This window comes from Numenius arquata, chromosome 6 (assembly GCF_964106895.1).
Source record: "Numenius arquata chromosome 6, bNumArq3.hap1.1, whole genome shotgun sequence".
NCBI lineage: Eukaryota > Metazoa > Chordata > Aves > Charadriiformes > Scolopacidae > Numenius > Numenius arquata.
The window spans coordinates 59,802,964-59,829,878 of record NC_133581.1 but is presented as its reverse complement, the minus strand read 5'-3'; the positions used below and the strand labels follow the sequence as shown (position 1 = coordinate 59,829,878).

The 26,915-nt window shown below is 39.7% G+C and overlaps 1 protein-coding gene across 25 annotated transcripts in view; it reads right to left on the bottom strand.

The window, feature by feature from the left end:
* The window catches only part of NRXN3 (neurexin 3), a 942,294-nt gene that overhangs the window by 545,780 nt on the left and 369,599 nt on the right, over nucleotides 1–26,915 (bottom strand). For all 25 annotated transcript variants that reach the window (XM_074149382.1, XM_074149385.1, XM_074149386.1 and 22 more), the window contains 4 exons: nucleotides 13,985–14,104; nucleotides 8,218–8,599; nucleotides 6,647–6,837; nucleotides 5,991–6,164 (listed from right to left, as the gene is read on the bottom strand). In XM_074149382.1, the coding sequence (XP_074005483.1) occupies nucleotides 5,991–6,164; nucleotides 6,647–6,837; nucleotides 8,218–8,599; nucleotides 13,985–14,104 (867 nt within the window). The remainder of the gene's footprint in view (nucleotides 1–5,990; nucleotides 6,165–6,646; nucleotides 6,838–8,217; nucleotides 8,600–13,984; nucleotides 14,105–26,915) is intronic.

The window sequence follows — 26,915 nt, the reverse complement described above, 5'->3', positions numbered from 1 at the left end:
GGATTTCAACACATCCTTAAGAAAACTTGCATCAACAGGCAAAGAGACAGCTCAGGCTTTAGACCCATATAATCTTCATCAATCTCAGAGCAATCAACAGAAATGACAGTAGTACAAGCTCACTCTTTCACCTAGGTGGGAATGATCTTGTTATCTGTAGTCAAATCATAGTCCACATGGCAAAAGAGAATCATAAATCTACCAAGTCTGACTGACTGAAGATCCAAGTACACATTCCGAAAATTGCAGAGCATAAAAAAAGCAAAGCAAAACAGCATCACTGATGTTTTTTCATTTAGTCCCAAGATATTTTATTTTGTTTTTAAATGGAGTCTAGTTCATGGGGAAGCCACATAGATTTTTGATGTGTTATACTTTGATTCTTAGTTTTCTCTTTCAGCATGGAAAAAGCAGAGGACAGATGGGAGTCCAGGCAGCAGCTCCTGAATCCCTTGCTGCTGAAGGTTACATATTTCTATTATACAGCACAATGGTAACAACAAAACACCAAATCACTGACTTCATTGCTCAAAAGATGGGTATTTAGTAAGTGTATACTCACCTTTATAACCTCCTGTTCTTAAAAAGTTCTAATATCACAGCTGATATTGAAGAGAAGGCAGCTCTCCCTTTCTCCCATTGTCTCATTTTACATTTACAACCCAATAAATTAGAACTGGCATGTACAGATGCCGTTTCCTATGGTTCCTATCAATTTTAACATTTTGAATCTTTGCTATTGTTTTACAGCCCACAAATAACTCAAGATGGCAATTACCTCCACTTTTGACGTAGTCAAATTTTCCTTCCCACTTCTGGAACTGCTCTACTACATAGAGCCATAAAATCCCCAGAGTTCTTCAAACAAGATGCACAAGAAAGGGGAAAGAGGTGGAAAGAGGAGGAGGATGCATTTCTCCATGCTTCTTTAGACATGTATTCTAACAAATAATTTCTGTGTAACAAACAAGCACTTTTCCTAACTGCCCTGCTCCTCATCTTCTTTGTAGCTGAGTTGGAGCAAAGCTTATACTTGTTCCATAATTCCAGTAGCACTGTGACAACAGAATACAAAAGCATAAAGAACAGGACAGCTGTCAAACCATCACGGAGTAAAGTAACACCCCTCTCCTCAACAGACAACCTTTGATTCCACAGAGAAAGTGAAGTATCACCAGATTTGAAGTTTCACTACTGAGCAGATGAGGGGTGAAATCCTTTCTGACATCATCCTGCTGTGAGATTTTAAGCATGAGATTAGGTGTTCTGTTTTCCCATGTACAGCTTAGTATGCAAAATGTGTTTCTGATTATCCAGCCTGTGTATGTCATTCACACTTTCCATGCACCAGTGAATTCCAAAGGTTAACTATAATATTTCATAGAAAGTAGCATAAAATTATTATTTTAGTGCAGGAAGAAGAATAAATTAGGACAAAAAAAAGTTCCAAAACATCTGGAACAGTGTCAGCCAGTTTAGTAATAATCACTCTCCTTTGTGAGAAGCTGTTATGAGTAGGACAGACAAGGAAAGGTGAAGAGGAGAGGAATCTCTAAAGCACATAGTAAACTGCCTTGTACATGAAATACAATATTCTTTAACCACTGCTGTTAGGTTTGTTTGGCGGGGGTAGGATGGGGTGAATGTGATTATTTAGAATGTGCAGCTGAATTTCAGATAGCTCTAGTGCCCATGGTAAGCAACATAAGGACGTCCAAATAAAGGAAAGGAAAACACAGGAGAACATATGGCAAATTAATGAAGAGGTGAAAACACCTCAAATGCAGGAAGTATTCATTAATATTTAGAGCAACATCTTTAAATTCCACAAATGGTTGGACACCTGCTTAACTTCTTCCAGGACCAGTGAGGAAAAAGCAGCGAGTCCCTCAGTCTTGACTTTTGTGGATGGAATAAACTGTTCCATTCATCTAGAAGTAAGACCAGGAATGAAGTGCTCAGGAAAAAGAACTGATTTTAGAAGTCTAGAACCAAGGAGGACCTGATCCGAAGTTGAAATGGGTTTACTTTCAAGGAGAAAAAGAAGGTCAAATGTAACAACTTCTTTCATCCTCCAACTCTTGGATACATACTGCAGTGCAGACATCTTTTCCCCCAAGCTGTGTATGTTTGACATAGAAAAGGAAATAGCATGTATTACTCAGACTCAGGAGTTGTATAAAAAATTCCAACCACAGTCCATAAGCTCTTGAGCTGGAGACTGGAGAGAACCATGTCATGATAGAAGGCTTCTTTTCCTCAGTTTCTAATTTTTTATGCATCTCTCATCGTGCCTATTTTACGGGTGGGGAGGGCAAGGCCCAAAGCAGGTAGCAGACTTGCCTGCAAGCTTTCAGTAGAAGTGGGCCCCTAACATGAAGTCCTTTCTGAGAATTGACTTTGTCTCTTCAGAGCATTTGACAGCCTGACCCAACACTGACAGATGGACTCTAAGTCTTAACCACTTCCCTACCCTTTGTACCTTTTCTCTCAGGCCCTCTCACTAACCCCTTTTTTTTGGGTGGTGGTAGGGCGAAGAACCCTCTTGTTACATAAAAGATTGTGATGAAAGCTGCAGTTAGTACGAGAGCTAAAGATACTCTGTGGAAAATTAATAAACATACTGGTATAATGTCATTATCCTGACACTTCATTCTTCTCACAGTTTTGTGCAGTACATCAGCCCAGAAAACAGATTTTACACACAAGGCAGCAAGAAGGTTTCTAGCTTTGCCAAATACTTTCCAGGGAAACACAAGCTGCCACTACAGATCTTACCAGACCTTCAAGATCAATGAAGAGCTGCTTGTTGTTTCCAAAAAGTCATAAATGCAGCAATTGCAAAAGAGCAAGAAAAATAAACCAGACCACAACAAACAAAAAAGAAGGGGTGTGTGGAGCTTTAACTCCATGAGCTAATTTGACTTTTGAGACACTCTTGGGTTCTCTTCTTCCAGATAATCACCCACAAAATTCTTTGCCAAAAGAGATGGTCCTACAGGACACATCAAAACACGAAACAGGTTTCTGTGGCAGCTATTATCTTGTCCAGCACACCATTGCCTGAGTGGCAGACTTCAAGAGCTGAAACCTTAAGTTTGTACAGCACACAAGGAATATAGGAATATATAGGAATAAAATATATAGGAATAAAACTAATAGGCAGAGATATGGTAATTCTAGCCTTAGGTCTTGAACTACTTATTTTTTTAGCACTGCTATATACTATTAAACACCAGCCACTTTCAGTCTCAAGGATGCCTGAATTTCAGTTTATAACTCCTATATATGGCCTAAGAACGTTTTAGGATTCTCCAGGTCCAAAATAAAAAGCTGCCTTACCCGTCACTGGAATGCAGGTAATTGTAAAATGTGGTAGGTTTGTGCTGTGGAGCACAGCGAGACTGAATTATGCTTCAGCACATAAGAGGAACAGTGTGGCCAAGGAAGTTCAATGGCTTGCTCAAACTGAATAAAAGGAGGTGGCAGTAGAACCAAGACAATACAGAATATTATGTTCCTACTAAAACTTTTGAATCTTAATTTGTGGTATGGAATAGGGCACCGAATAGAGATAACAAATGCAGACCGGATATAACAACGGCACCCATTTGTGGTGGTACTGGTCTGTCTTAGTTGGGACAGTGCTGTCTGCAGACCTACATCTAGCATTCTGCTGTTTTCTAGGCTTCCTTCCTCCCCACATTCTTTGATTCTGCCCTGAGATCAAACTGACAGTTTCAGAGAAAACAGCTGCCACTTTGTAACGTCCTCTGCTTCTGAAAGTAAAGCCACAACAAGAGGCAAGCATTAGCAGAAATCTCTCTCACGCCACATTGGGAAGGCAAGATTCCTATGTGGGGATGGAATGACGTTTCTTTAAGCCTGCATGTTCTCATCACGTATGTGGTCCCACTGCCCTTCACGATGAAATAACAAGTCCTGCAAATCAACACACAGCACAACTATTCACCCAGAAAGCCTGCAACTGTTTATTACAAACACATTTAAACATCATGAGACAGCAAGAACTGCTTGGGACTTCAGCCCTTCAAAACGTTGTTAAGACTGCAACCAAGATCACTGCAGATGGAAACAAAATAGGGAAACTTAATAAGGACCAAATATGCTTAGAGTTTTTCTTTCCTTAGAGAAAGGGGACATAGATGTGACTTGCAGTGGCAACTCTAAGAGCAGGCACCAGCAGACAGCAGTCAAGATGTGAGATGAAGCCTTGGGGATTGCTGTGATTCAGAAAACGAATGAAACGGCTTTCTGATGACCTAATTGTCAGGGCTTTTTACTAATCCTAAACCTGTTGGCAAAGCAAACAGCTTCCTCTTCAGCAATTCCCTTGGCACTGAGCATGGACTGTTCAGGAAGACAGCATGGGCACTGCTTTGCAAGATCAAGCTCTTCCAAAGGCAGAATTAGAGCCACCTATTTTTTTTTTAGGCCTGTCTCCAACTTCAAATCTTGTTTGAAGGGAAAAGGAGGAGAACTCACATTTTTAAGAGTGAGCCAATCTCCACACTCAAGCAGCAGCTGTGCTGGTACCAGGTTGTCACACAGACAGAGCAAGCACCACATTACATGTTTCGGGAGTGGCAATGACGTTATGCAACCTCAGTAATAGGACACTAAATCAAAGAACTACACTGGGTACAGGAGATGGGAACACCATAGCTCTAATAATGGTGCAGAGTCTTCTGGGAAAGTGTTAAGATTCTGTTCCTGAACAGAACACACAGAACAACAGGTTAGTCTATTGAGAGGTCCTCTGAAGGAGAAGAGCTGCTAGAGATAACATGCAGGCTATATAGCCAACAGATTAAGCTAATTTTAAATAGAAGAATTGCCAGAAATTACTAACATTAAAGAGCTTTCAATGTACTGAGGATAATCAGAAAAGACATTTTCAAAAAAACCCAAATGGATTTTTTTTTGCAGGGGTTTGAAAGGGCCAGTCAAAACCGGCAAGTTAAAAAACGGTTACAGGACTGGTTCCACAGCCAGGGGTTTTACTGCTTAGACAAGTGGCGAGGCTTCAGCATGATGTAACCTGTAATCTTGACACAGTAGGGAAATATGATCAAGGAGTAATTTCCCTTTATGAAGTCCTGTCTTGAAGGCTCAGTTCGGGGCATACATCTTCTTAGCAAACATGGATACCAGACAACTTTATTGATAAAGCTATCTTCCTCTAGTGACAGCAAAACCTTGGGTTTTTTGATGGTGACTACCCCAAGTGCTCTGGGAATTGATGCCATATGCATATTACTGAATCAGTCCTGCTAATACCAATACTCTTTCAATTAATGGAAGCTTAGCAGGAACAGTAAATAATTTAAAGAAGCTCCAAGAAATCAGTACTATTTACACGCTTCAAAAGGTCACTCATCGTATTTGTTTCTAAACTGGCTGGAAAAGAGAAACTACAGAATGGAAAGGTTTTCCAGACAGCAGTGACAATGCCCCCAGTGTTTTCACTTCACTGGAGACCCACCTCCTCAAAGAGGAACTGCTGTTTTGGTCTGATCTTCACTCTTCAGTTCCTTCTACCTCCCATTTCCTCTACCCCTGCTTGGTCTTCAAAATACTTACTTCTGTGGATCCCCAAAACTGGGCGCTCTGAAGCACAAGTGAATTGAAGGCTCAGAACCTCTTTTGAAGTATTGTAACGTTAATAAACCACTCTGAGAAAAGTACTAGTAAGTAGTAGTCCATTCAAGTCCATCCTTTACACAACTGGAAGTACCACCTCATAGGGGACGGAGTATGCAAGAGAACAGATGCTAAGCTGCTTGCAGAAGCTAACTATCCTTAAGCTGCCTTTGGGAGCATTTGGGAGACATAAGTGTAGTAAAAGGTGTCATGGGGAAAGCAAATTAATGATATGAACAGTAAGGTGGACAAATAGATGCAGGAGGGGCAGCAATGGAGTAAGAGGGGAGGGCTTAAGAGGGGAACTTCTCTGAAATCAGTTATACCTTCGCATCCACGCTCAATCTGCCCACTGCGGTGCAGAGCATCATTGATTAGATCAGGCAGGCGCCCATTCAAGTCCACAGATGCCAGGCAGCCCTGAAATCCATCACGTGAGGCCACTAGCTTTGGGAGGTTGCTATACATGCCTTGAGCTAGGCCAGCAATGTAGAGATCACCTACAGAGGAGAAAGGAGTAAACATACAAGGAGGAAGTTACATACCTTGTAGAGTGGCTTCCGCCCACAACCAGACATCAGTATAGCAAGCTGAACAGCTGCTCAGAAAAAGCTAAAAGCAGAGCAAGATATTGTGCAAGAAGTCATTTCTGCCTCCTTTACCACAAAAAAAAACCCCACAAATCCCACAAAAAAATCCACCACAAACCCAAAAAAAACCCAAACCACAAAACAATAAAACCCCAGAAAACCCTAGTTGTAATTGCATCCTAACTAGGAAAAACTGCAGTATGACAATACATTTCTGAAAAAGCAAAATACGACACAGTATTCTGCTACAGGAAGTTGCTAAACAGAAAGAGAAAAATGAAATTGAAAGCCAAAATCACTTCTGTAACACAGAGTTTCTGCAACCTTTCTCTTGTTTACTGGTTGAGCCCTATAAAAACAAAGGGGGAAACTGTCAGTTTTGTAGAATTTACCTTTAAGATCCAGATTTTTGGCACCATTGATAACCTGAGTGACCACCTTAGTGTCCACCTTTAGGCTGTGTGTGTTACTGTTATCTCTGGTGATGACGACATTGTGCCATTGGTTGTCATTAAGAGGACGATCACTGTTGCCTTTGATAACATTAGGTCCGTTTCCAAGGTCAAACACATAGTGTATATACCTGTAAACATAGCAAGAACTATTTAAAATTGCGTAAGAACTCCAGCACTACTGACCTTTACTCTAGCCAGAGTTGATAAATTAACTTACAGAAGTCATGAAGTGAAGTAACTCTGGGTTAGAAATTCTAGTAAGACAAAATATTAGCCACTGATTTGAAAAGATATAGTTGTTTCCTTTCCACCAAGAAAGTGTAAGGATTAGTATTTTGAGATGACAACATTTGGAGTAATCAGATTCTAACCATGAAACATTGCTCTTTTTCACAAAGTTCTTGCAGATCCACAAAACCGCTGTCAGTGCATGTAGTTATTTTTTTAAATTGGCAATATCAATACATGTACTGGAGAGCAACACTAGATGTGCTTATTTGGAGCATATATTCCCTAGATTAATTTTGAGTTTTGAATAACTCCCTTAAGAAGTTAATTGGGAAACTCACTCAAAATATTGTAGTAAAATTCACATGAGATTCTAGGCTTATTCAAACAGCTGGAAAACAATTAGCAAAGCTTTCAGCAAAAAATAAAGACCTTAACGAAGACTGAAGTCATGGGAGTGTTACCCTGAATTATTTATATAGTTCAAACACAGAAATCCACCTGAGAATAGAAGAGAAATATTCTACTTAGAAAGGAAAAAAAAGATAACAAAATTCAACTCTCAACAGAGCACAGGAGCTCGTGACTTTCTTTTTTTATTACTCAATGTCCCACTTACAGAAATATGTGCAAAGTTAAAAATAAAACAGATTAAACTACAGTTATACTGAAATAAACAGGACTAGTAAGCTGTATTTATGGAAAACATGTCTAATGTGACTAGATGAGTGTAAGAGATCAAAATTTAGTCAGCTAACAAAGGAATATTTTTAATAAGCTATTGGTCTTGAGAAAAGAATATAGTGGCTCAAAAGCAAGCTGAATTCACTTTTCCTCAAGCATCACAAGCAGAAATATAAATTCAGCAGCCCATATACTCCTTTTTTTCCTTCAGTGAAGGTACAGAAACACAATGGGTCTGCTGCAGGAAAAGAAAAAATAAAAGGAGGAAGAGAGACTCGGAGCCCTCAGCACATTTCCTCCTCCTCTGTGCTACTCCGCAAGGGTAACAGGACAAAACTGTAGCCTAATTAGATCCAAAGAACTCAAAAGATTTATGTTTCACACTGTAGAAGTGTCTTTCCCTCAGTCACAGGGGAAGTCATTGATAAAAATTAGGAGTCTTCAGTGTTTATGTCTAAGTGTTTTGTCATACACCTCAGCTAACAGAGAAAACATGAGTATGAGGTGACTTTCTCTTTATGCAAGCATTTTAAGTTTACCTATGAGTAAGTTTATCTATAAATAAGCCAGTAGAAAAATATCAGAAAGTCACTTACCCCTTGACTAGTTCAACTGCGATAAAGTCATTGCCGTCACCACTGTTAAAGAGGATGAAACCATCAGCTGAGGTGGTCTTGAACTGGAAGAAGAGGTGCATGGATGTATAAGCCTGCAAGGTGGCCAGACTCAGGTAGCTGCTCTTGGTCTTGAATGTCACAGGGTCAGCTATAATGTTGCGGAGACCAAAGCGTGCCTTCAGCTCACAGTAGTCAATGTCACCATTCTTGCACAGGTCAATGTAGAGCATCCCATTGAACATGAGGCTCTGGAGGTGGCCAATGAAGCTGGAGGGGATGACAGAGATGTACCGTTTCTCCGTCATGATCCCTGTCTCGATGTTGTGGAACTCCAAGCGGGTGTGATCACCAACCATTGTGCCTGAAGGACAGAAACAAGGAGGAACATACAGAAAGCCCAGGGATCAGTAGCAGGTTATATGGAGCGCTTCACCCTCCAGTTTCCAGGCTAATTGCAGTACTAAATAATCCTATCTGATCACTGGTCATCAGCTTGCATAAGGAAAAAAAATAAAAATATACACACTCTTGGTGGAGAGGCTCAAGTCTAGCAGTTGTCAAAACTTGGCAGAAGAGAGAAGACAGGACTAAAGGGCCATGGGCAGAAAGCTCTGTATTTTTCTCTGTGTTTCACAGACTTTCTTATCTGCGAAAAGAACGGTGTCTCTCCCTTAAAGCCTACAGTGATCTATTTGATCCAATGATCTGCCAAACAACTCAGACACCTCTGAAACAACTCTTAGAAATGTGCTTCCTGAAAACACTCAATAAACATAGATTAATATAAAAAGATCAGAACAAGAAGCAAGAACAGTAATAAACCTGCTAATATTTATTTCATTGTTCTCTCTTGACGCCTGACGTTATTTCACAGTAGGAGGGAAACACACAGGAATGCAACAGGCAAAGGGCCCTCCATATATTTAAATCATCAACTTACCAGTTGGGCTATTTGCCACATTGTGACAGATTTTAACCTCTCAATTAAAATATTCAAGCTATTCAGTATATCAACTATGTCAGACTCCTCGTTAAGCAATACTTCAATGTTTTAGTAAGCGTGCTAGGCTTCAGTATGGACACAGAACCCACACAGACAGATGAAACATAACTGTATGCTAAAAGACTAGTTTCAGTAAAAAGACAAATTGGGGAACATTAGAATGAAAACCATTACAAACAATCTTATTTTACTCCTCTGTAGTTCTTCATTAAGATAGATTTAACTATTTGGTCACACAAGCAAGCATCCTTTCTACACAGGCCTCATGCCATTTAGCATGCAACAGGAAAACATTAAATTCATGAACAATTACTCAACATTTAATTGTTTTCTCATCATTCAACGTACAACCATTCTTCAAACTCTGCTACAAATACGCTGTTATTATTTCTCTCAGGAAGTCTTCTGCAGTGTCGTATCGAGTGTATGTGGTGAGGTGCTGGCTGCAGGACGGGCCCCCGTGTGAGGAGAGGGGGCCAGTTCCAGCCGGCTCCAATGGACCTACCACAGGGCACAGCTGAGCCCCTCCGGCAAAACAATGATGCCTCCGTGAAAACATTTAAGAAAGGGCAAAATGCTGCCCAAGAGTAAAGACCAAATGGAAAAAAAAAAACACACAAACCCCAAAACCCTCAGAAAGCCTGCAAACAGCAAGGTCAGTAAAGAGGGAGGGGGAGGAGGCGCTCCAGGCACCAAAGTGATTAATTCTCCGACAGCCGGAGAGATCACGAGGGAGCAGACACCCACACTGCAGCCCGTGCCACAGCAGGTGGATGTTTCCTGAAGGAACTGCAGCCCACGGAGAGCCCACACTGGAGCAGGTTTCCCTGAGGGCCTGTGGAGAGGACCTGTGCTGGAGCAGTTCATGAAGGACTGCCACCCATGGGAGGGACACACATTGGAGCAGGGGAGAAAGCGTGAGGAGGAAGAAGCGGCAGAGAGGAGCTGATACAGACTGACCACAGCTACCATTCCCCATCCCCCTGCACCACTTATAAGAAACGTGAATGATATATCCTGTCTTCTGGTATATAAAGAGTAAGGCCAAGTGAACTGATAGTCTCTTTCTTGCTTAGGTTCTCTTGGAACACTGAAATATTCCTGACTCCTATCTCATGATTGTGTACAAAGTGCAATTTTTATGTTTACACTTTGTCCAAATGTGATCAAGTTTTCACAAAGATAGCAAACAAGCACAGTTGTTACTAGAAAAAAAAAAAAAAGGTTTTCAAGTATCTATTCCAAACACAAAGAGCAAATATTACGCAAAGCAATTTCTTTTTTCATTTATTCCCAATTTTAGCAGTGGATCTAAATTTAAAGACAATTATACAAAGACCATTGACATGGAAAGCTTCAACCCAAGCAGATACAGCTGGACAAACTTACAAGCAGCTGAAAAGAGTCACATATTTCTGACTATTCAGAAATTTAAGTGTCAATACTAATGCACATGTTTTTAAATCTTGAAACAGTTTTTTACCAGAAATAATATGATTGTAGTTTGAAAAATGCCAGCTTACAGGAACTGAAACTATATATGGGAAACTTTGTTTAGACAAACCATCTCACTTCCACTACTGTGATTGTTAGGGGCTGTTTCAGTTTTAGTGTTATCAAACAAAAAATTCTGTTTTTTCCAAACAAGAAGAATTGCATTTTCTTAAAAAAAAAATTAAATAAAATCACTTTTAAAGAATACTGCTTCTTTAATTCAAAAGATTAGAAAAATAAAATGTAGAAATATCAAGGACCAAGAGCAAGAAAATTCACTCCTCTCCTTAGCTCTTCTACTAGATAAATGCAAAGAAGTTGTTGCTAGAGTAGGAAAAAAAGCCAAGCCTGTAAAATGTGGAGTACACTGGGACAAGGCACCCAAATAAAGCAGGGCATTAGAAAAGGAGTGAGGGAAGTTGGAAGGAGTGATCTCAGAATTTTAAAGGTGGTGAAAAATTAGAAAACTGAGGCTGGCTTAAGAGAAATAGGACAGTGATAGCAGTGGTAGAGCAGAAAGTTATGAGTAGTTCAGTGAAAAACTGAAAAGGACATGACAAAACAAGACCAGAACCAGGACAGAGATGCATTTTCTTAAGAAATCATGGACTGAAGTCCAGTATTTTCTGATCTCATTAGCTGTCAGCCCCACCTGCAGAGTTCACCTCTATTTCCTCCACCGTGCTCTGTAGAGAGTATCGTAACTACTACAGCAATCAGCAGCTCTTTAGTTCAAGTGGTAGCAGACAGAAAAAAAATCCAGCCTCCACTGCGGTATTTGGGTGCAAGATGTTGCAGGGAGGAAAACGACTGCTATATTTGTGTCTAATTTATCACTGATGTTCTGAGGTCTGTTCTGAGGTGGGAGGGGGGGTTAGAATGTAGGAGGAGGATTTTTTGATTAAGCAACAAAATGCTGTCCAGAGAATTTGATTTTGTCTCTCTCTTAGATGTCCTGCAGGAAGCCAAGTCAGTCACTTCATTACAAATTTTTCACAGGTGGTCATTAATTGTCTAGCCCTAATTTTCCAAGTAGCAGGGTTGAGCTAACAGGATCTAATTTACAGACACACTGAATATTTGTGCATGCAAATGACTGAAAAATCATGCCAAATTGGTATCAAACACAATCCAACTTTAATCTGGTGCCTTGTTTCCAAACCTGTAAAATGGGAAAAAGATGCCTACTCACTTCATATAACACAGACATGGGAATAAATCCAGCTACAGCTTCTTAGTTCTGTATAAACATATTGACGAGTAGCACACAGCACACACACACAAAAACAACAGCTCTATAGTTAGACCAAAATTTAGTTGGCATGCATTGTTCCAAACAAGCAATAAGAAAGGCAGCAGCAATCAAATAGGTTGTTTATTTTTACTGGGGGCCCAATTTAGACTTCTGATCTATGCCTAAAGACTGCAAGAATCCTGTGGAAAAATCTATGTGACCACATCATTGAAAACTGTATCATCTTCCCAAGGAAGTGGGACGCAGACTTTACAGAAAATCTTAACTCCGGCTTTTCTGACTTTTGACTTTACCATGATGGCATTCTTTTAACAGATATTTTTAGCTGTAATGCATCTTTAATTATGTAATTCATATACATGTACATATGCACATCCTATTTTAGTAGAGGAATGTATCATCGTTATTTATAAACTCAGTTTCATGAAAAAAACTTCAAAAAAAACAGATGGCTTTTTGGGGATTGAGTTGTTAATGCAGACAGTGCCACCTCATGGTGTTTTCTAAAAAAGCATATCCAGAACAACTGTTCTCCTTAAATACAGAAACAGGATTAAGTGTTTAACTAATCAGCATGATTAACTAATTCAGAAAGTTTCCTCTTAAATAAAATTTCATTTTGCTAAAAGCTAACGCTGACCAAGCCTCTACCAATTCCAACAAGGAGAGGGAAAGATTCTTCTTTCATATTCTTCTGATTCTCTCTTGCAAATTCTCAGCCTTTACAGCACAACATATATTTACTTCAGAGAGAAAATACATATCGAATAATTTTCCTGCAAACTCATTTCTTTGGGCTTATTTCAAAATCCTGACTCGTGGCTTTCCAAATAACTTAAGTGCCACATTACTTAATTGCACTCACAAACTAGAAAGGAACTTTTTTTGCAGAGATAGTATAGAGTATTCTGACACTGCCTATGGCAGACGTTCCTTCTAGTTGCCTTTTGAGTAGAAGCTACTTAGAAGAGAGGACATCAGCATTTGGCAAAATAGCATGGATCACAACTCATATCGGTGTTGCATCCAGGGTTACCACGCTTTGTGATTCTGTTACCAGCCTTCAGGTTGCTGGTGTTTTCCTCAAAAAACAGTTCCTACAGTTATATACAGCTACGAGAACTTTAGGCCTTCAAAAAAAAGAAAAATAAGGTTTTGGCTCTTGCTGTTGTGGGAAAATGGACTAGAAAAGTATCACCTAAAAATTTGTAAGGAAAAAAAAGATCAATCTAAAGTACCTGAATCATTTCAATGCAAATGTTTTAACTTGGGAGACACCAGCTTTCTCTACAGAAAGAGGAGGGAACTCAAAAAGCTGTGAGGAATTGCAGGAACAGGAAAAAAAAAAAAGAAAAAAGAAAAAAGAAAAAAAAAGACTGACATGAATATCATGGTATACCTTACGATATGATATACTCTGGTGAGTTAGTGTCCTCTCTAACCTCTAAACCAAAGTTGGGAACAAACTGCTCTATTTGCTTTTTCTTCTGGATGGCTCTGAGCCATGAGCACAGGAACTTGAAAAAAAAAAAAAACAACACAACAGCAGAGACAGAAAGCCACACTCTCTAACACATCTATCAAATGCAGGTTTATCATCAAGGAAAAGCTTGTGCAGAGAGAAAGTTGAGGGAGCGTTGCTTTTGATTCCACACCATTGGAAATGGCTGCATTTGCAGCTCAGGAATGAGGCGTACTCACAGTGTACCCCAAACAGCCTGGCACAAGAGAAAGTCCTTGGGTGCAAGCTCATCTGTCCCCTAATTCCGCATTTCATATTGTCATAGTTGTCACAGAAGTTTCTGGTGCTGGCTAAGAACAGCTAGTCTCTCAGAACTGAACATTAGTTTTCAACATAGTAACACTAAATATACAAGAAATAACAGGAAGGGGAAAGAAAAGACACACAAGAACAGGGAGAAAGGGTGTGATGGCGGAGACTGGGAACAGAGATACAAAGATAATGACATAAACCACTCATATGTTGTACTTACCCTCAGCAACATCATCATCCACCATCAGCTTGAGGCTCTTCCCTCGCCGAACTACCCGGACAGTGTGCCACTCGTTGTCATTGAGTTTCTGCCCAGCATAAAGAGTTTCAGGTCCCTTGCCTGGGGATGGTGATAGGTATCACAGTTAAAGCCAGCCACCCAGTTAGTTTAGTATTTGCTCAATGGGAGATGTCACCAAAATCAACCTGGTGTGATACAGACTATTAGATTGTGTAGGTGTATTATGACCTGCAATCAACCCTCACACCTACACCTTCCCAGCTCAGAAGGAGCAGGGGTCACAAGCCCTTCCACTCGGTGAAGTGCCTTCCTCCGCAGAGCCCAGAGGTCACATGCATTTAACACAGGGGTAGAAATCCCTCTCATGCTATGGCACTCATTTCCAAACATCACATTATACAAGGTACTCCAGTATTAGAAAAACAAGCCAGTGACAGAAATGTCTCTAGAGTGGAGCCATTACAGCAGAATTTTGCTCTCCCAAGAATCTGGATTTATAACAGCCCCAAGGTGCTTAGGATTCTTTTCAAAGTTAATCACACTGATCTCTCAACACTTGGGTATCAAACACCAGGCTGGTTTCAGTCTTTCAGTCTCCAAAAAAAAAAAACCAAACAAACAAAAAAACAAACCAAAACAAAAAGCCCAAACAACAAGCCACACTCAACCAAAAAAAAATTAAATAAAATAAACCCAAAATCTCAACCCTACCCCCCAAAAAATAATAATGATTTTTTTTAAAAGTTTAAAACCACAGAAAGACAACCACTCACCAACCTGGCTGCTTGCTCTATGGTTCTTTGGCAAAGCAGCCTGCCTACAAGGTGCTTACTTCACCCCGAGTTACAGGTCAAAGGGAAAGAGAAGCCTTTTCTTCTCCAAAAGGTAAAAACACAGTTGCCCTTGCAAACAATGCTCCTGGGGAAACAGCATTAGTGCTACCCATATTTGTCCAGTTTTGCTGCTCACCCATCACACTTGACAGGTAATTACTTAAAACATTAATTGTTCAGATTACAAGACTGGAATGCCTCACTCATGTCAAATGTTAAGTGAAAATGAATAATTTGAATAATTAAAAGCATCCATGCTCATTTCAGTACTGTACTAGAGGTTTTTTTGACACAGGTATATCAGAAAAACGCAGAATGAGGACAAGCAGAACTTGTTGCACATCCGGTCTGGGCCCATTTCCCAAACTGGCCAAAGGGGAACCCAGGAAAGAAAAAGCAATACACATTAGACACATTGAAGATATTAAAAGAGATAGACAGGGACAACGAGATACTACTGCAGCTCAGCTTATTGCACTCGGAAAACTAATGTCAGATATGCAGATTATTTCTCTATGTTTGTTCAACACAAGCAAATCACTCTTTTTTACTCAGATCGCCCAAGAACAGCATTTATTTTGACCATTTTTCAATTGAGTGATTACAGAACACAGAATAAGATGTTGCACATGTCTTCAAGGGAAACCACATAAGGGGATGCACCCACTCTGATCCATGTCCTGGTGGGGACTAATAAGAGTAGCATATTTCATAGTGAGACAGAATTGAAGGAAGGGTTAGGAAAAATATCCAGGGACTTACACAGCATACATAGTCCACAGGATGCACGCTGCCTAATTAGCAACATTAATGTAATTGCTTCTTACTGAGGGGGAGGATGGGCAAAGAAGATGGTGTCGCATTCAGCTAGAATATAACACATGTAGTAGGGGAATCCTATAGAAGGAGACCAAAGCAAAATGAATAATGTTATTCTCCTTAAAGAACCATACAGTTCACATTAATAAAAAGGGAGTTTAATACCCTTTCAAATAAAGCCCATTGCTAGCCAATTTTACCATAGAGCAAGAGGAAAAAAAGTATTTCTACTGCGATGTGAACGATAAAAAGAGTCATTATTGGATTAAAAAGATGGGGAGTCATATATTGCAGTTACATAGAATAGCTTCTTAATAAGAGAAACCCATAACCTCAGCAGTTCCTCACCCATGTGCAAAAGTCACCCTGTACCACAAGCGTAAATCCAGCTAGATCATGGACAGAAAGCTTAAGTTCTTTGGAACCAGACAAGCAAAACTCTATTAAATAGAGTCCAAGAAAGTTATGCTAGATTTATATCAGTGGGTGAGTACATTTTATCCCAGAGCACATATCACAAAATAGTGTCTCTGGATGGCCAGCAAAATGATTGCCTACATCAAAATATACTGCATCAATTACTATAGTTCCACACAGTCACTTCCCAGGTAGGAAGATAGTGAAGTTCATCTGGAGCTGTGTGATTTTATAATACCACCTGAAAGCACAGTGAGGTGGGGGGAGCAAATACGTATTGAAAAAAATCCCAACCATTTTACTTTTTAACCCAAAAAGCAGCAAAATTACGCCCCCATGTTTCAATTGGCAGTGTGCAAATGAATTGCTGCTCCTTGTATAACATCCCACTGAATTCTGAGTGGTTCCAGGAACTGTGTGTGTACAGAGGGACTCCCACATCTGGAGCCAAACTTCATTTCATTGAGGATGATTACTACACGTGCTGTTACTATATAGACATTCACGTGCAATCAATTTTTAAATGAAGGCTTGAAGATGCCCAATCCAACAGTTGGAGATGCTGGGGAAAATAGAAAGGAAATGGACCACATGTAGTAGAAAGATAATGTTCTCTCTAAGTATGATCTCCTACCCACTAAGACATGTCTGTGGTCTTACAGCTAAACACACAGAACAAAAAGTTTAGACCAAGGTTGCTGGGCTTTGTGGTGGGTTTTTGTTTTTTCCTCTCCTTTCAAGCTATCTGCACCTACATCACCCTTCAAGTAGGATAATGCAGATGTGGAAGGAAGCAAAGCAGAAGGTTATCTGGACAGACAAAAAAAGTCAAAGATTTGTATCTTCTGTTTGTGTGACAGCTTTTTTATGATAAAAGACAAGGAAAGACAAGGAACTATTGCAGCAATGTTACGAGCTGGACACCAGGAAACATTCTATAATACTTTTGATGAGATGTCAGTTGGGCATTAGGTAAATTTTGCAATTTAATTAATTTTTACACGTGAGAAGAAAAGACAACATAACAGGAGAAAAAATATGAAAGTTTCTACTGTAGCAACTTAATAGTTACGCTTCCGGAGCATGACTCCTATTGGTGTCTCTCGCCTTCTCGGTCATCCCACCCCCCCTTCCTAATGTCCTCTGAGGAACTTTATATCATACAGAATTGACCACTACCTCTCATATGAGGCAGAGCAGTCCTTTGGTGCTTTGTGGTAGCAAACACTACCTAAATCAGAAGCAAAAATATGAGTTGAGCTGCAGTTCAAGCTTCTTGAGCAAATACTACTTGATTCAGCTGCAGTGACTCCTCCTCATGCTCTCATGAATCCTTTGACACCTACTCAAAACCTGTGTTATTGGTCATAAAAAACAACTAGTATATGCTTTCAAACATGGAAGAACTCCATCCAATCTGCCCAGGATGTCCCAATCATTGTGTCTATATCAAAAGTGCACTGCTGCTAACTAATAGCTTGGTCCAAAAGGCTATATATAAGTGCCAAGAATTGGCACACCAAAGTATAAAGAATCAAAAAGTAGTTCATGCCTTCTGAAAATGCCAAGTTGCTTTCTATCTGGCCCCCAAGAACTTGCCCATTTAGAACAAACAACTGGTCAGAAGGATGCAGTTAAAACAATAGCTTTGAAAACACTGGCTGTTGTCTACCCTCAGCGGTTAACAGCACTGAGAATTTCCCTCCTATGAAAGGCAAAGGAGAAAGAAGGTTAATCCCCCTCACCACTTCCTCACAGGTGGATCAAAAAGTGTGCTTTTACCCTTGGTGCAGGCTGTCATTATCTGATCCATTTATATGATTAAAATGACCTTAACGAAACCAGGCTATCTTCATTATTGCATATCTTATCCAACGTTACAAAAGAGGTCATTCAAGTCTACAGAGCGGCAGAAGAGACGAGCAGAAAGGACATCGCCAGATTGATGAGAATGGAAAAGGCTCTTCCTCATTACAATTACAACGATAAATAATTCTACAGGGATACACTAATGCTTTTTAGAGAAGACCCTCAGTAACAATAAAAGGGTTTTATCTGCTTTTTTTCCTTTTTAATTAAAATGCTCAGCTGCCATCTCAGCTTTGTTCAGTGGCAAAATGCATTTCTGTGTCTGTTTTATACAGGACAAAATCCGTCAGGGATGCCAAGAGCATTCCAAGGCAGGGAGGGGCTAAGAAGGTTCTTTTTTTTTTTTTTTTGAGGGGGGAAGGAGGGTATTGGTTGTTTTTAGTTACACTTTTCCAAAATTACTAGAGAAGTTGTGATTTGCTGTGAAAAACGTATGCATCAATTCACTAATGTGGGAAACCTGGAAATGAAGCATGAGAGAAGCTGGATCGTTCTTCTCCGAGCTTACAAGAAACTGATCCACCCTATTTAGACATTGTATTTTATGCAGCTGTTACCATATTAAACACATAATTCTCTTTCCATACATAGTCTTTTCAAAAGAGAGGCAGAAGATATTCTAGGTTCAAAAACATTCAGCCACAATTTCTACAGGCAGGTTTGAACAAGGTGGGGGCGGGGGGAGAAGGGGGAAGAAATGGGTTTAAGGCCAAAGACGCTGCCATTTATTCATGCACCTTTACAGCTTCCTGATTTGTAGCAAGTTGCTACAAAGGATGTAGCGAATATCAAAACACGAGCATGGGTCAAAAGCAGAGCTGGCAACTGCTCTGAAAACCTTCAATAACTGTTAGTCTTGGTTGAAAATAAGTCAGTAGTGTAAATTTTGTTGGGTGTTTTTCAGGCAGCACTAGTATGGACAAAGTGTTTTAGGAAGGTCTTTTTCTTGACCGGGATCTACTGTCCAACTCCAGGAGCATTGTTAATTGCTAGGAAACAACTGGCAACCCCAGACTCTCAGTACATTTCAGACATTTAGGTAGATACCCCAGTCAAATCAACACATATTCACATATATACACACTTGTTTTGCTCATATACAGGTTTTAGAATCCCCTTTTCAAGAAAAGGTTAGCTGCCAACTAGGAATAAGGAGTTGCACTTCCCTACAGAGAATCAATACCTTCACTGGGGACCTTACCTGCACCAACCTTTCTGCTTCCTCGAGGAACAGGGTCACCTCCATGTACTACCCCAGATTAAATCAAACATAACATACAGTTATGAAACAGGAGGACTTACAGAAAAGTTATGTTTACAGATTTATAGAGTGGCTTCATTGGGAAATCAATAAAGTCGAGCATGATTTATACCAGCCTACCCAGAAGCAAAGTTTAATTATTTACATTTGTACAGCAATAAAAAGTGCATACACAAAATCCTTTAAATACCTACAGAACCAATTAGCTTCACAAGTGCAAATAAGAACTCCCTCCAACAGCCAAACTAATCAAGCGCAGGGAATTAACTGAGCAAATAAATGAAAAGTAGCAAGACCACCAGTCCCCCTGTAAACTTTACAAAAAAATAAGTTAAACTGAATTTAACTATTTGGATAAAACCTATTTTAAAATGCCTTTTCAAAAAAAAAAAAAAAAAACCACAAACAAAAAAAAAAAACCCAAAAAACACAAAACCAAAACAAACCAGCCCTTATTTTTTAAAAAAAAAAAAGTTCCTTGTTTTTGCTATAAATACACGTAGCACCACATTGAATGACTTGCTTTCGTTTACAGACACCCTGTATTTCTGTACAGGCCAATGGCTGTAATAAGACTCAACATGGAATCAGGCAGCTTTCAACAGGATGGCAGCTTGTGCATATGGCTCTTAAACAAGACAGTGCGGAAACTGTGTTGTGTGTCTTTTACTTGATGGGAATATAATTTGTGATTAAGAATAAAAAGGAAACTACTTGATCGCATATATGGTAAAGGTCACACCTGGCAGAAATTGCGCTTGTGTCAAGGTTTTTCCATCAAGAGCAGTGGGTTATTCTCCTTGTTTGCCTCAATTTCACTGCTGCTGAATGTTAAGACTTTTAGAGACTACCAAATTACTGTATATCTCGACAGCAAGAATAATTTTTAACACACATCAGGAAAACATTTGCATTAACAGATAATTGATCCCCCCAAAAGTCTTTAAATAGGAGATTACAAATTCAGTGAAAATAAGTTTCAGTTCTTCTGAAGAAAATTTTATTCTGACGAAAACTTTCAAAATGTTTCAACTTCAAGATAAATGAAAAAGCGTTTAAAAATAAAATGAAGTTTTTTATTATCTATTCGAGATATTATTCATTTTTAATGGTAATAGATGGTTTCCCATTTTTATTGAGGGAGCTATTTCCACTTTTAAGGAAAGGGATTTTATTTTATATACACAACCAGCAGGGGGGTCAAAAAAAGGACATGGAAATACGAAAAAAAAATAATCAAGTATTCACGCTTTTAAAATGAAGATTTACAGCAGTTTAATTAAATTAACTTCAAAGTGATTTCAGTCAGCCTTGCTCTACCTTTGTTTTTAAGACAGGGCTGTCATACGAAACACTTCACGTTGGTGAGAACACCATATACGTCTGTTCCTAACAAAATCTTCACCGTAGGTATAAAGAACTCAGAAGCTGCTATATTTTGACTCATCTACAGTTTGCCTAAGGAAACATTTGTACATGCTAGATTTTCAGAAAGCAAAGTTCAAGAGAGCTATTTGCGTAAGGCAGCCAGGCAATCACAGGAGCAGCTTCTACTGCAGGGACTGCAGAGAGCAGCCACTAGAGGGAAACAACCACATTCGCTAAACCTGCCGCTCAGTTATATTTATATAAGTACAAAAGAATCACAATACTCAAAGCGTTGCTTTCCAGAGTTTCACCAGCTGATATATTTTGCGCTGAAGGTGACCACACCTCAGTCATGAATAAAGTAACTCTAGAACTTCAACCCAGATTCACCCCCTTAACAGCAAATACCTGTTCATTTCAGCTATATTCACTTCATGGATGCAGTTTGCCACTTAAGAAATGAGTCTATAGCTCAAGAAACATGTAGAACCTCATGAAGTTTAACCATAGGACAGAATTTTAAATTAACTATTACAGCAACAATTATGCAGAGACTTTTGCGGACCACAACAGTAAAAACAAGGTAAAGAGATCCTATTTGAAGACAGCTTTACATTTTATTAGCTTTCCAGTGACACAGGAAAGCTAATCAAAGCAGGATGCAGGCATGACAAAGCTAGAGATTTAATTAATCTCTTTATTTCTGGGCAGATATAATAGTATGGGTACCAAAACTTCTCACTACGGGTACCAGCCTCTCGCTAATCCCTTTGATGTACCTTACTTGAAACATATATGGACTATGCTACCAACAGTAAGACAACTGGAGTTTCTCTTCCTGTTTAGTTTCAAATCTCTCCATAAATGCTACAAAACATGTGGATTAATCATAATGATAGTAAGAAAAAGATGCTGGAGATAAGGCTGAAAAAACTGGAGCAAGCCGTATCATGTATCATCCAGACATGCATATACCGGCAATGAAATAATTTGACTGCATCTACTTCTCATCTAAGTCTGAAAAGCAAGGAGATCAGAAAGCAAAACAAAATCAGCTGAGAGGTGGCAATACAGTTCCTCACAGTAATGGCACATACGTCTCTTTCAGGAAAGAATCAGAGCCCACTTTCTAACAACAGGATAGCATCTTTGTCTCCCTCTTCCAGAACACAGAAAACAATGGCAAAGACAGGGACTCCTTTTCCCAAAGAAACATTTGAGGGTTGAACAGACAGTTGAGTTGGAGGAATAAACCAGATCTTTAAATCTTCAGTCCCAAATACTGAATTAAAAAAATAATAATAAACTGCTGTTTAGGACACACTGCGCATGGTCCTCACTAACAGCACAGTATAAGGACAGAAGACAGTCCTGCTACCAGGGCTTCTTTATTCAGATAGCAAGGGCAAAGACCAGCAGCATCACAGAAGATCTAAATTTCTTTCTCATTTAAGGTACCTTTCCCTGGGGCACCTGAGTGCCTGAGGTGTTACAAATGCACACAGAGTTATCTCCATGTTTGCTAGGACTATTACATGAACTAGCTTCAACCCCCCTCTAAGAGCGTAAGTCAGCATCACAGAAATTATGTCCAGCTATGATTACAAAACCAGCAAGATTCAAGCCTTCTGCAGGGGGTACAAAAAACTGCACACACTCTGGAGGTTTAGTTCTATGTGTGTGCAATGCTACCTCCATTCTGAAGTTTGCCACTTTTTTTTGATCTATGGTGTCAGCTGAGTAGTTTTTAAATTCTCCATTGCATATTAGCCAGTATTTATAAGTCTACTGAGACCCCCATGTGTACTAGGAGAACATCATATGCACATAAATCACACTATTAACAAATATAAACAGCAACCAAAATTTGCAAGTGGAGACCTTGTGTTTTCAGATGTTGCTGGTAAACTGTGTGTTCTAACTGGCAATGCACATTGGTCCCCTTTGCCTGAACTGAGAAACTCTGGTGAGAAGGATGGTAAGTAGTACATGCAAGAGTCTCTTTACTTTGCTTAACAGGCTACTGAGGAGCGTTGCTGAACTTCGTGAGGTTCACATGGCCCCACCTCTCAAGCTTGTCCAGGTCCCTCTGGATGGCAACCCTTCCCTACAGCACGTTGACCGCTCACACAGCTTGGTGTCATTGACAAACTTGCCACGGGTGCACGCAATCCCACTGCCCATGTCACTGACAATGATGTTCAACAGCAATCCCTGAGGAACACCACTCGTCACTGGTCTCAACTTGGACATTGAGCTGTTGACCGCAACTCTTTGAGTGCAGACATCCAGCCAAATCCTTATCCACCAAGTGGTCCATCCATCAAATCCATGTCTAACTTAGAGACAAGGACGCCATGTGGGACAGTGTCAAATGCTTTTTACAGACACCACCAATCTCCAGTTTACTGGTAGCACACACTGGTTCCTTTTACCTGAACTGAGAAACCCAGATGAGAAGGATGACAAGTGGTACATAGACATACATGAAAGAGAGTCCTTATTTAACTTAAGGAGCTACCAAGAATCACGTGCTTCTGGAAAGCTGAGGGATCAGCAGTGCAGACTGAAGAATAGTCGAGGATTTACAGATAAAGATGACATCTGAGGCAAATATTGAGAACTCCTTTGAAATTCAGATTTAAAAGTCAAGCTTTCATGTCAGCTAAGGAGCATGTAAAGGAAAAAATGCCCTGGGAGAAGGAGGGGAGAGAATGATAAAGTTAAGCACATGTGGCTTTAAACATATCCACACCTCTCTGCCCCCAGAGCTCCCAGTGACAAACAGCATCTATTATCCAAACTGATGCCATCCCTCTTCTCAAACATACCTCCTGAGTCACTCAGTTTCATATGTATACCTTCATACAAACCCTGTATATTTCATACAACATCCAGGTGTAGTTTTAGTACCAATAAAATTAGATAGGATTACACCAGAGAATTAATTGGAAGGAATCATCCTAGAACAGGCACAGACCAGGAGAAAAGACAAGACAGAAAGCCAGCAGATCTCTTCCCACTAGGAAGTAGACTTATTCCCAAGAAAGGCAGCGCTGGCATCTGGGGGTCTCCTTTTCTTGCCCAATACAGAGAAGTTAATGCTCACTTTAAAAAGCCCAGAGCTCTGACAGCAGTGTCAGGGCACAAATAATGAATCGAGCACACGGAAGGAAAGTGGTGACTTTATAGCCTAGGCGTGTTCATCAGCCTTCTCGGTTACAAGGGTTATTGATTCTTATGCACCACACTCAAAGTAGTAATAGTAGCCAGAATTGTAAAGTTTCTAAAGGAAAAAATAATAATCTAGTTGTATTAGGATTACATATTAGTTCAAGCTGTTCCAGAGACATTTAAGCAATAAGGTTGTTTGACTATCAAGCAATAGTTTACGTTGGCTTCTGGCTAAGTTGTAAAACCAGCAGAATGTGATTAATGGCATGAGCTGGTCACAAATCTCTCCAGCAGTTTCATTTCCTGTTGAAAGCTTAGTGACAAGCATACTTTGTTTTCCACTGCAAGTTTGGAAAGACATCCTTTTGCTCTGAGAAAACATGACTTCTGTGTTGCCTTTGAGAAGGCACACACACACAAAAAACAACACAAAAGCCCCACAGCCTCCTTATTTCCTTCTCCAGTTTTCTGTTAGGAAAGGAGGCAGTGGTTGGTACAGAGATGGGTAGGTTAACACATCTCTCTCCCTGTGTATTTTTCCCCACGATGTCTTAATTTCTAGTCAGGGAACAGCTGGTGTGCTGCAGTGTTGAGCAAACCAATATTTCTCTCTAATTTCTATCATTCAAAAGAGCCCTGTGAGAATTAATCTATGCGTGTTTAGAAAGAATTCAAAATCCTACGCTGAAAAAAAATGCTGTATCACCACTAACATTTATACAGTTGGTACCATAAGCAAACATATTATTTAAAAACTATCACAGCAGCAGAATATTTACAGATTCTCTTTAAAATGTGCATCTATAGATTCTAGAATCGGTGCAAGGTAAACACCACAGTAACTAGAATAGATCATCAAGACCTTGGTGTCAATCAGTTGAAGAAAATGGATTCCCAAGACACAGAACCAGAGTGCTAACATGGGCCATGATACAGATAATAGAGACTACTATACAGGGCAAGAGTCTTATGTTCTATAGAGCTCCCTTTATTTCAAGGGCAACAAGCACTCTTGTCAAGAGGGGGTTTTGGTTGGGGGACGTTCAGTTTTTTGTTTTGTTTTTAAATGAAAAAGGATAACACACCTTAGGATGTTTCATTAAGATTTGCAATCCCATTGCAGAATTAGTCAGGAAAAACAAATGCCATCACTTAGCTCATCATACCCCTAAGAACATTAATTATGTAAGGAAAGTAAGGGCTTGACTGATTATTCAAGGTAATAGCCAAGGCCAGAGAATGAAGATTAGACTTCAGAAGGCTCCTGTTCCCAAATCTTGAAAGTACTCGTTCTTCAAGAATCAGGTTTTTATAGAAATAAATACTTTCATCTGCAAGTGTCATATAAGTCTGATCTCACTAGGGTATTCTAAAATATAGCACCACATAATAGTCAGCCGTACTACAGACTAAGTTTATGGTTGGGGTTTTTTGGGGGTTTGTTTTTTTTTTTTTTTAATCTGTACTGGTAATGAATACTTTAGATAGTGGTTCCTAAACTATTTCTTCTCACTGGTTTGTGAGCTTATATCAAGTATAGCATTTCCAATCAGCAGACTGAGAAGGACCCGGATGGCCTATACAAAACAGAGGGCCAAGAAACTATCCTCATTCAACAGCCTGGCGTTTATCACTGAATGGTTAAAGGAACATTTAACATGGAGGAATGTTTAGAAAAATACTAATCTGTGTGCTTCAGATCTGTGTGTTCTTACAGATTGAGTCCTAACATCTAAACCTCTCCGATTTCCCTACTGGTGACACAGGCTAACCAAGCACTGCAGTGTCTAGAGAACAGAACAGTACTGATTTTGACATCTTCCCTGCCACCCATCTAGCCTATACTAAAAAGCAAAAGAGAAAGAAGATAAAGAGAAGGAAACAAGACTGAAACCAAGCCTACACAGCTGCTCTTTAAAAACAACAACCAACCCCAGACAGACAAGAGCCCCGGCACTGTGCCTTCTAACCACTTCGTACATTATTATTCAAGCTCCCAAACACTGTCCCCATTATTTGTTACTGCCAAGGTCTAACCGACAGACTCTCCACCGCACACCACAGCAGTGCCCACACCGTGGTGAGCAGCCCCATCAGCCTCCGCCCTGCACTGCTGCAGCCTCCCAACCAGCAGTCTGGTACTACCCTTCTCTCTGGCTGTAACGAGGCCCCAGGTTCTCTACCTCTCTCGGTTTTTTTGGGTTTTGGGTTTGTTGTGGGGTTTTGTTGGGGAAGAGAAAGAAATAGGTTAAGTTCTGACCCTTTTTCACTGAAAAGATTAATGAACAACATCTCAAATTGGTAGCAGTTCAGTTTTAATCAATGTCGTCCGCATGAAGTCAATGGCAGCTTGATTTTCAGAGGTGTTGAATGGGAACTATAAAGCACATCACTCCGCAAAATCTGACAGAAAAGTACATAAATTCAGTCTCAATAAATGACGGAGTGCTCCTATATTTCATCTCCAATTTTATAGGAAGCAAAGTCTTTATAGATGTAACATCTTTCATTCATTCCCAAGTCCAGTTTTAAAGTTGCTAAACATTTGCATAATGCAAAGGATGCTTAGTATCAAATAGGTAAATAAAATTTTATCTATAAACCAAGCCATTTGTACCAGCCTGCAGGCAACTGGGTCACTTTTAATATTGCTTAACATCACTAGTAATTTCAAGCAGGTAAAGAGGAAAAGAAGTGCCAAGTATTACTGTGATGAGTTAGAATTAAAATATTTTTAATTTCTCATTCAGCATCACTAGCATCACAAAGCAAAACAGCTTCTGGTTTTATACTGATGTTGTCTTTTAATGATGTGTCAAATGCAGGCACATGGTTTCATGAAAAGAAAAATAAAAAGACTATTTGTATCAGAACACCAATCTAGGACAACCATCTGGATCAGCAAATTTAGTCTTTTATATTTATAGGCAACTAAGCAATAGCCACATAGTCAAAAATGATCACAAAGCATCTGCTCTCACCAACACATAAAGAAATACCCCTTCAGCATATAAACAAATGTGAAAATGCACCTTTTCTGTGAATTTCCTCTTTCATAAGCCACATCCAATTATCTGCTGAATAATGCTAGCTGACAGAATATAATACTGTCTATATCAGATTATGACATTAAGGTGAATTTTGATATTATATGCAAACACGTGTGCAA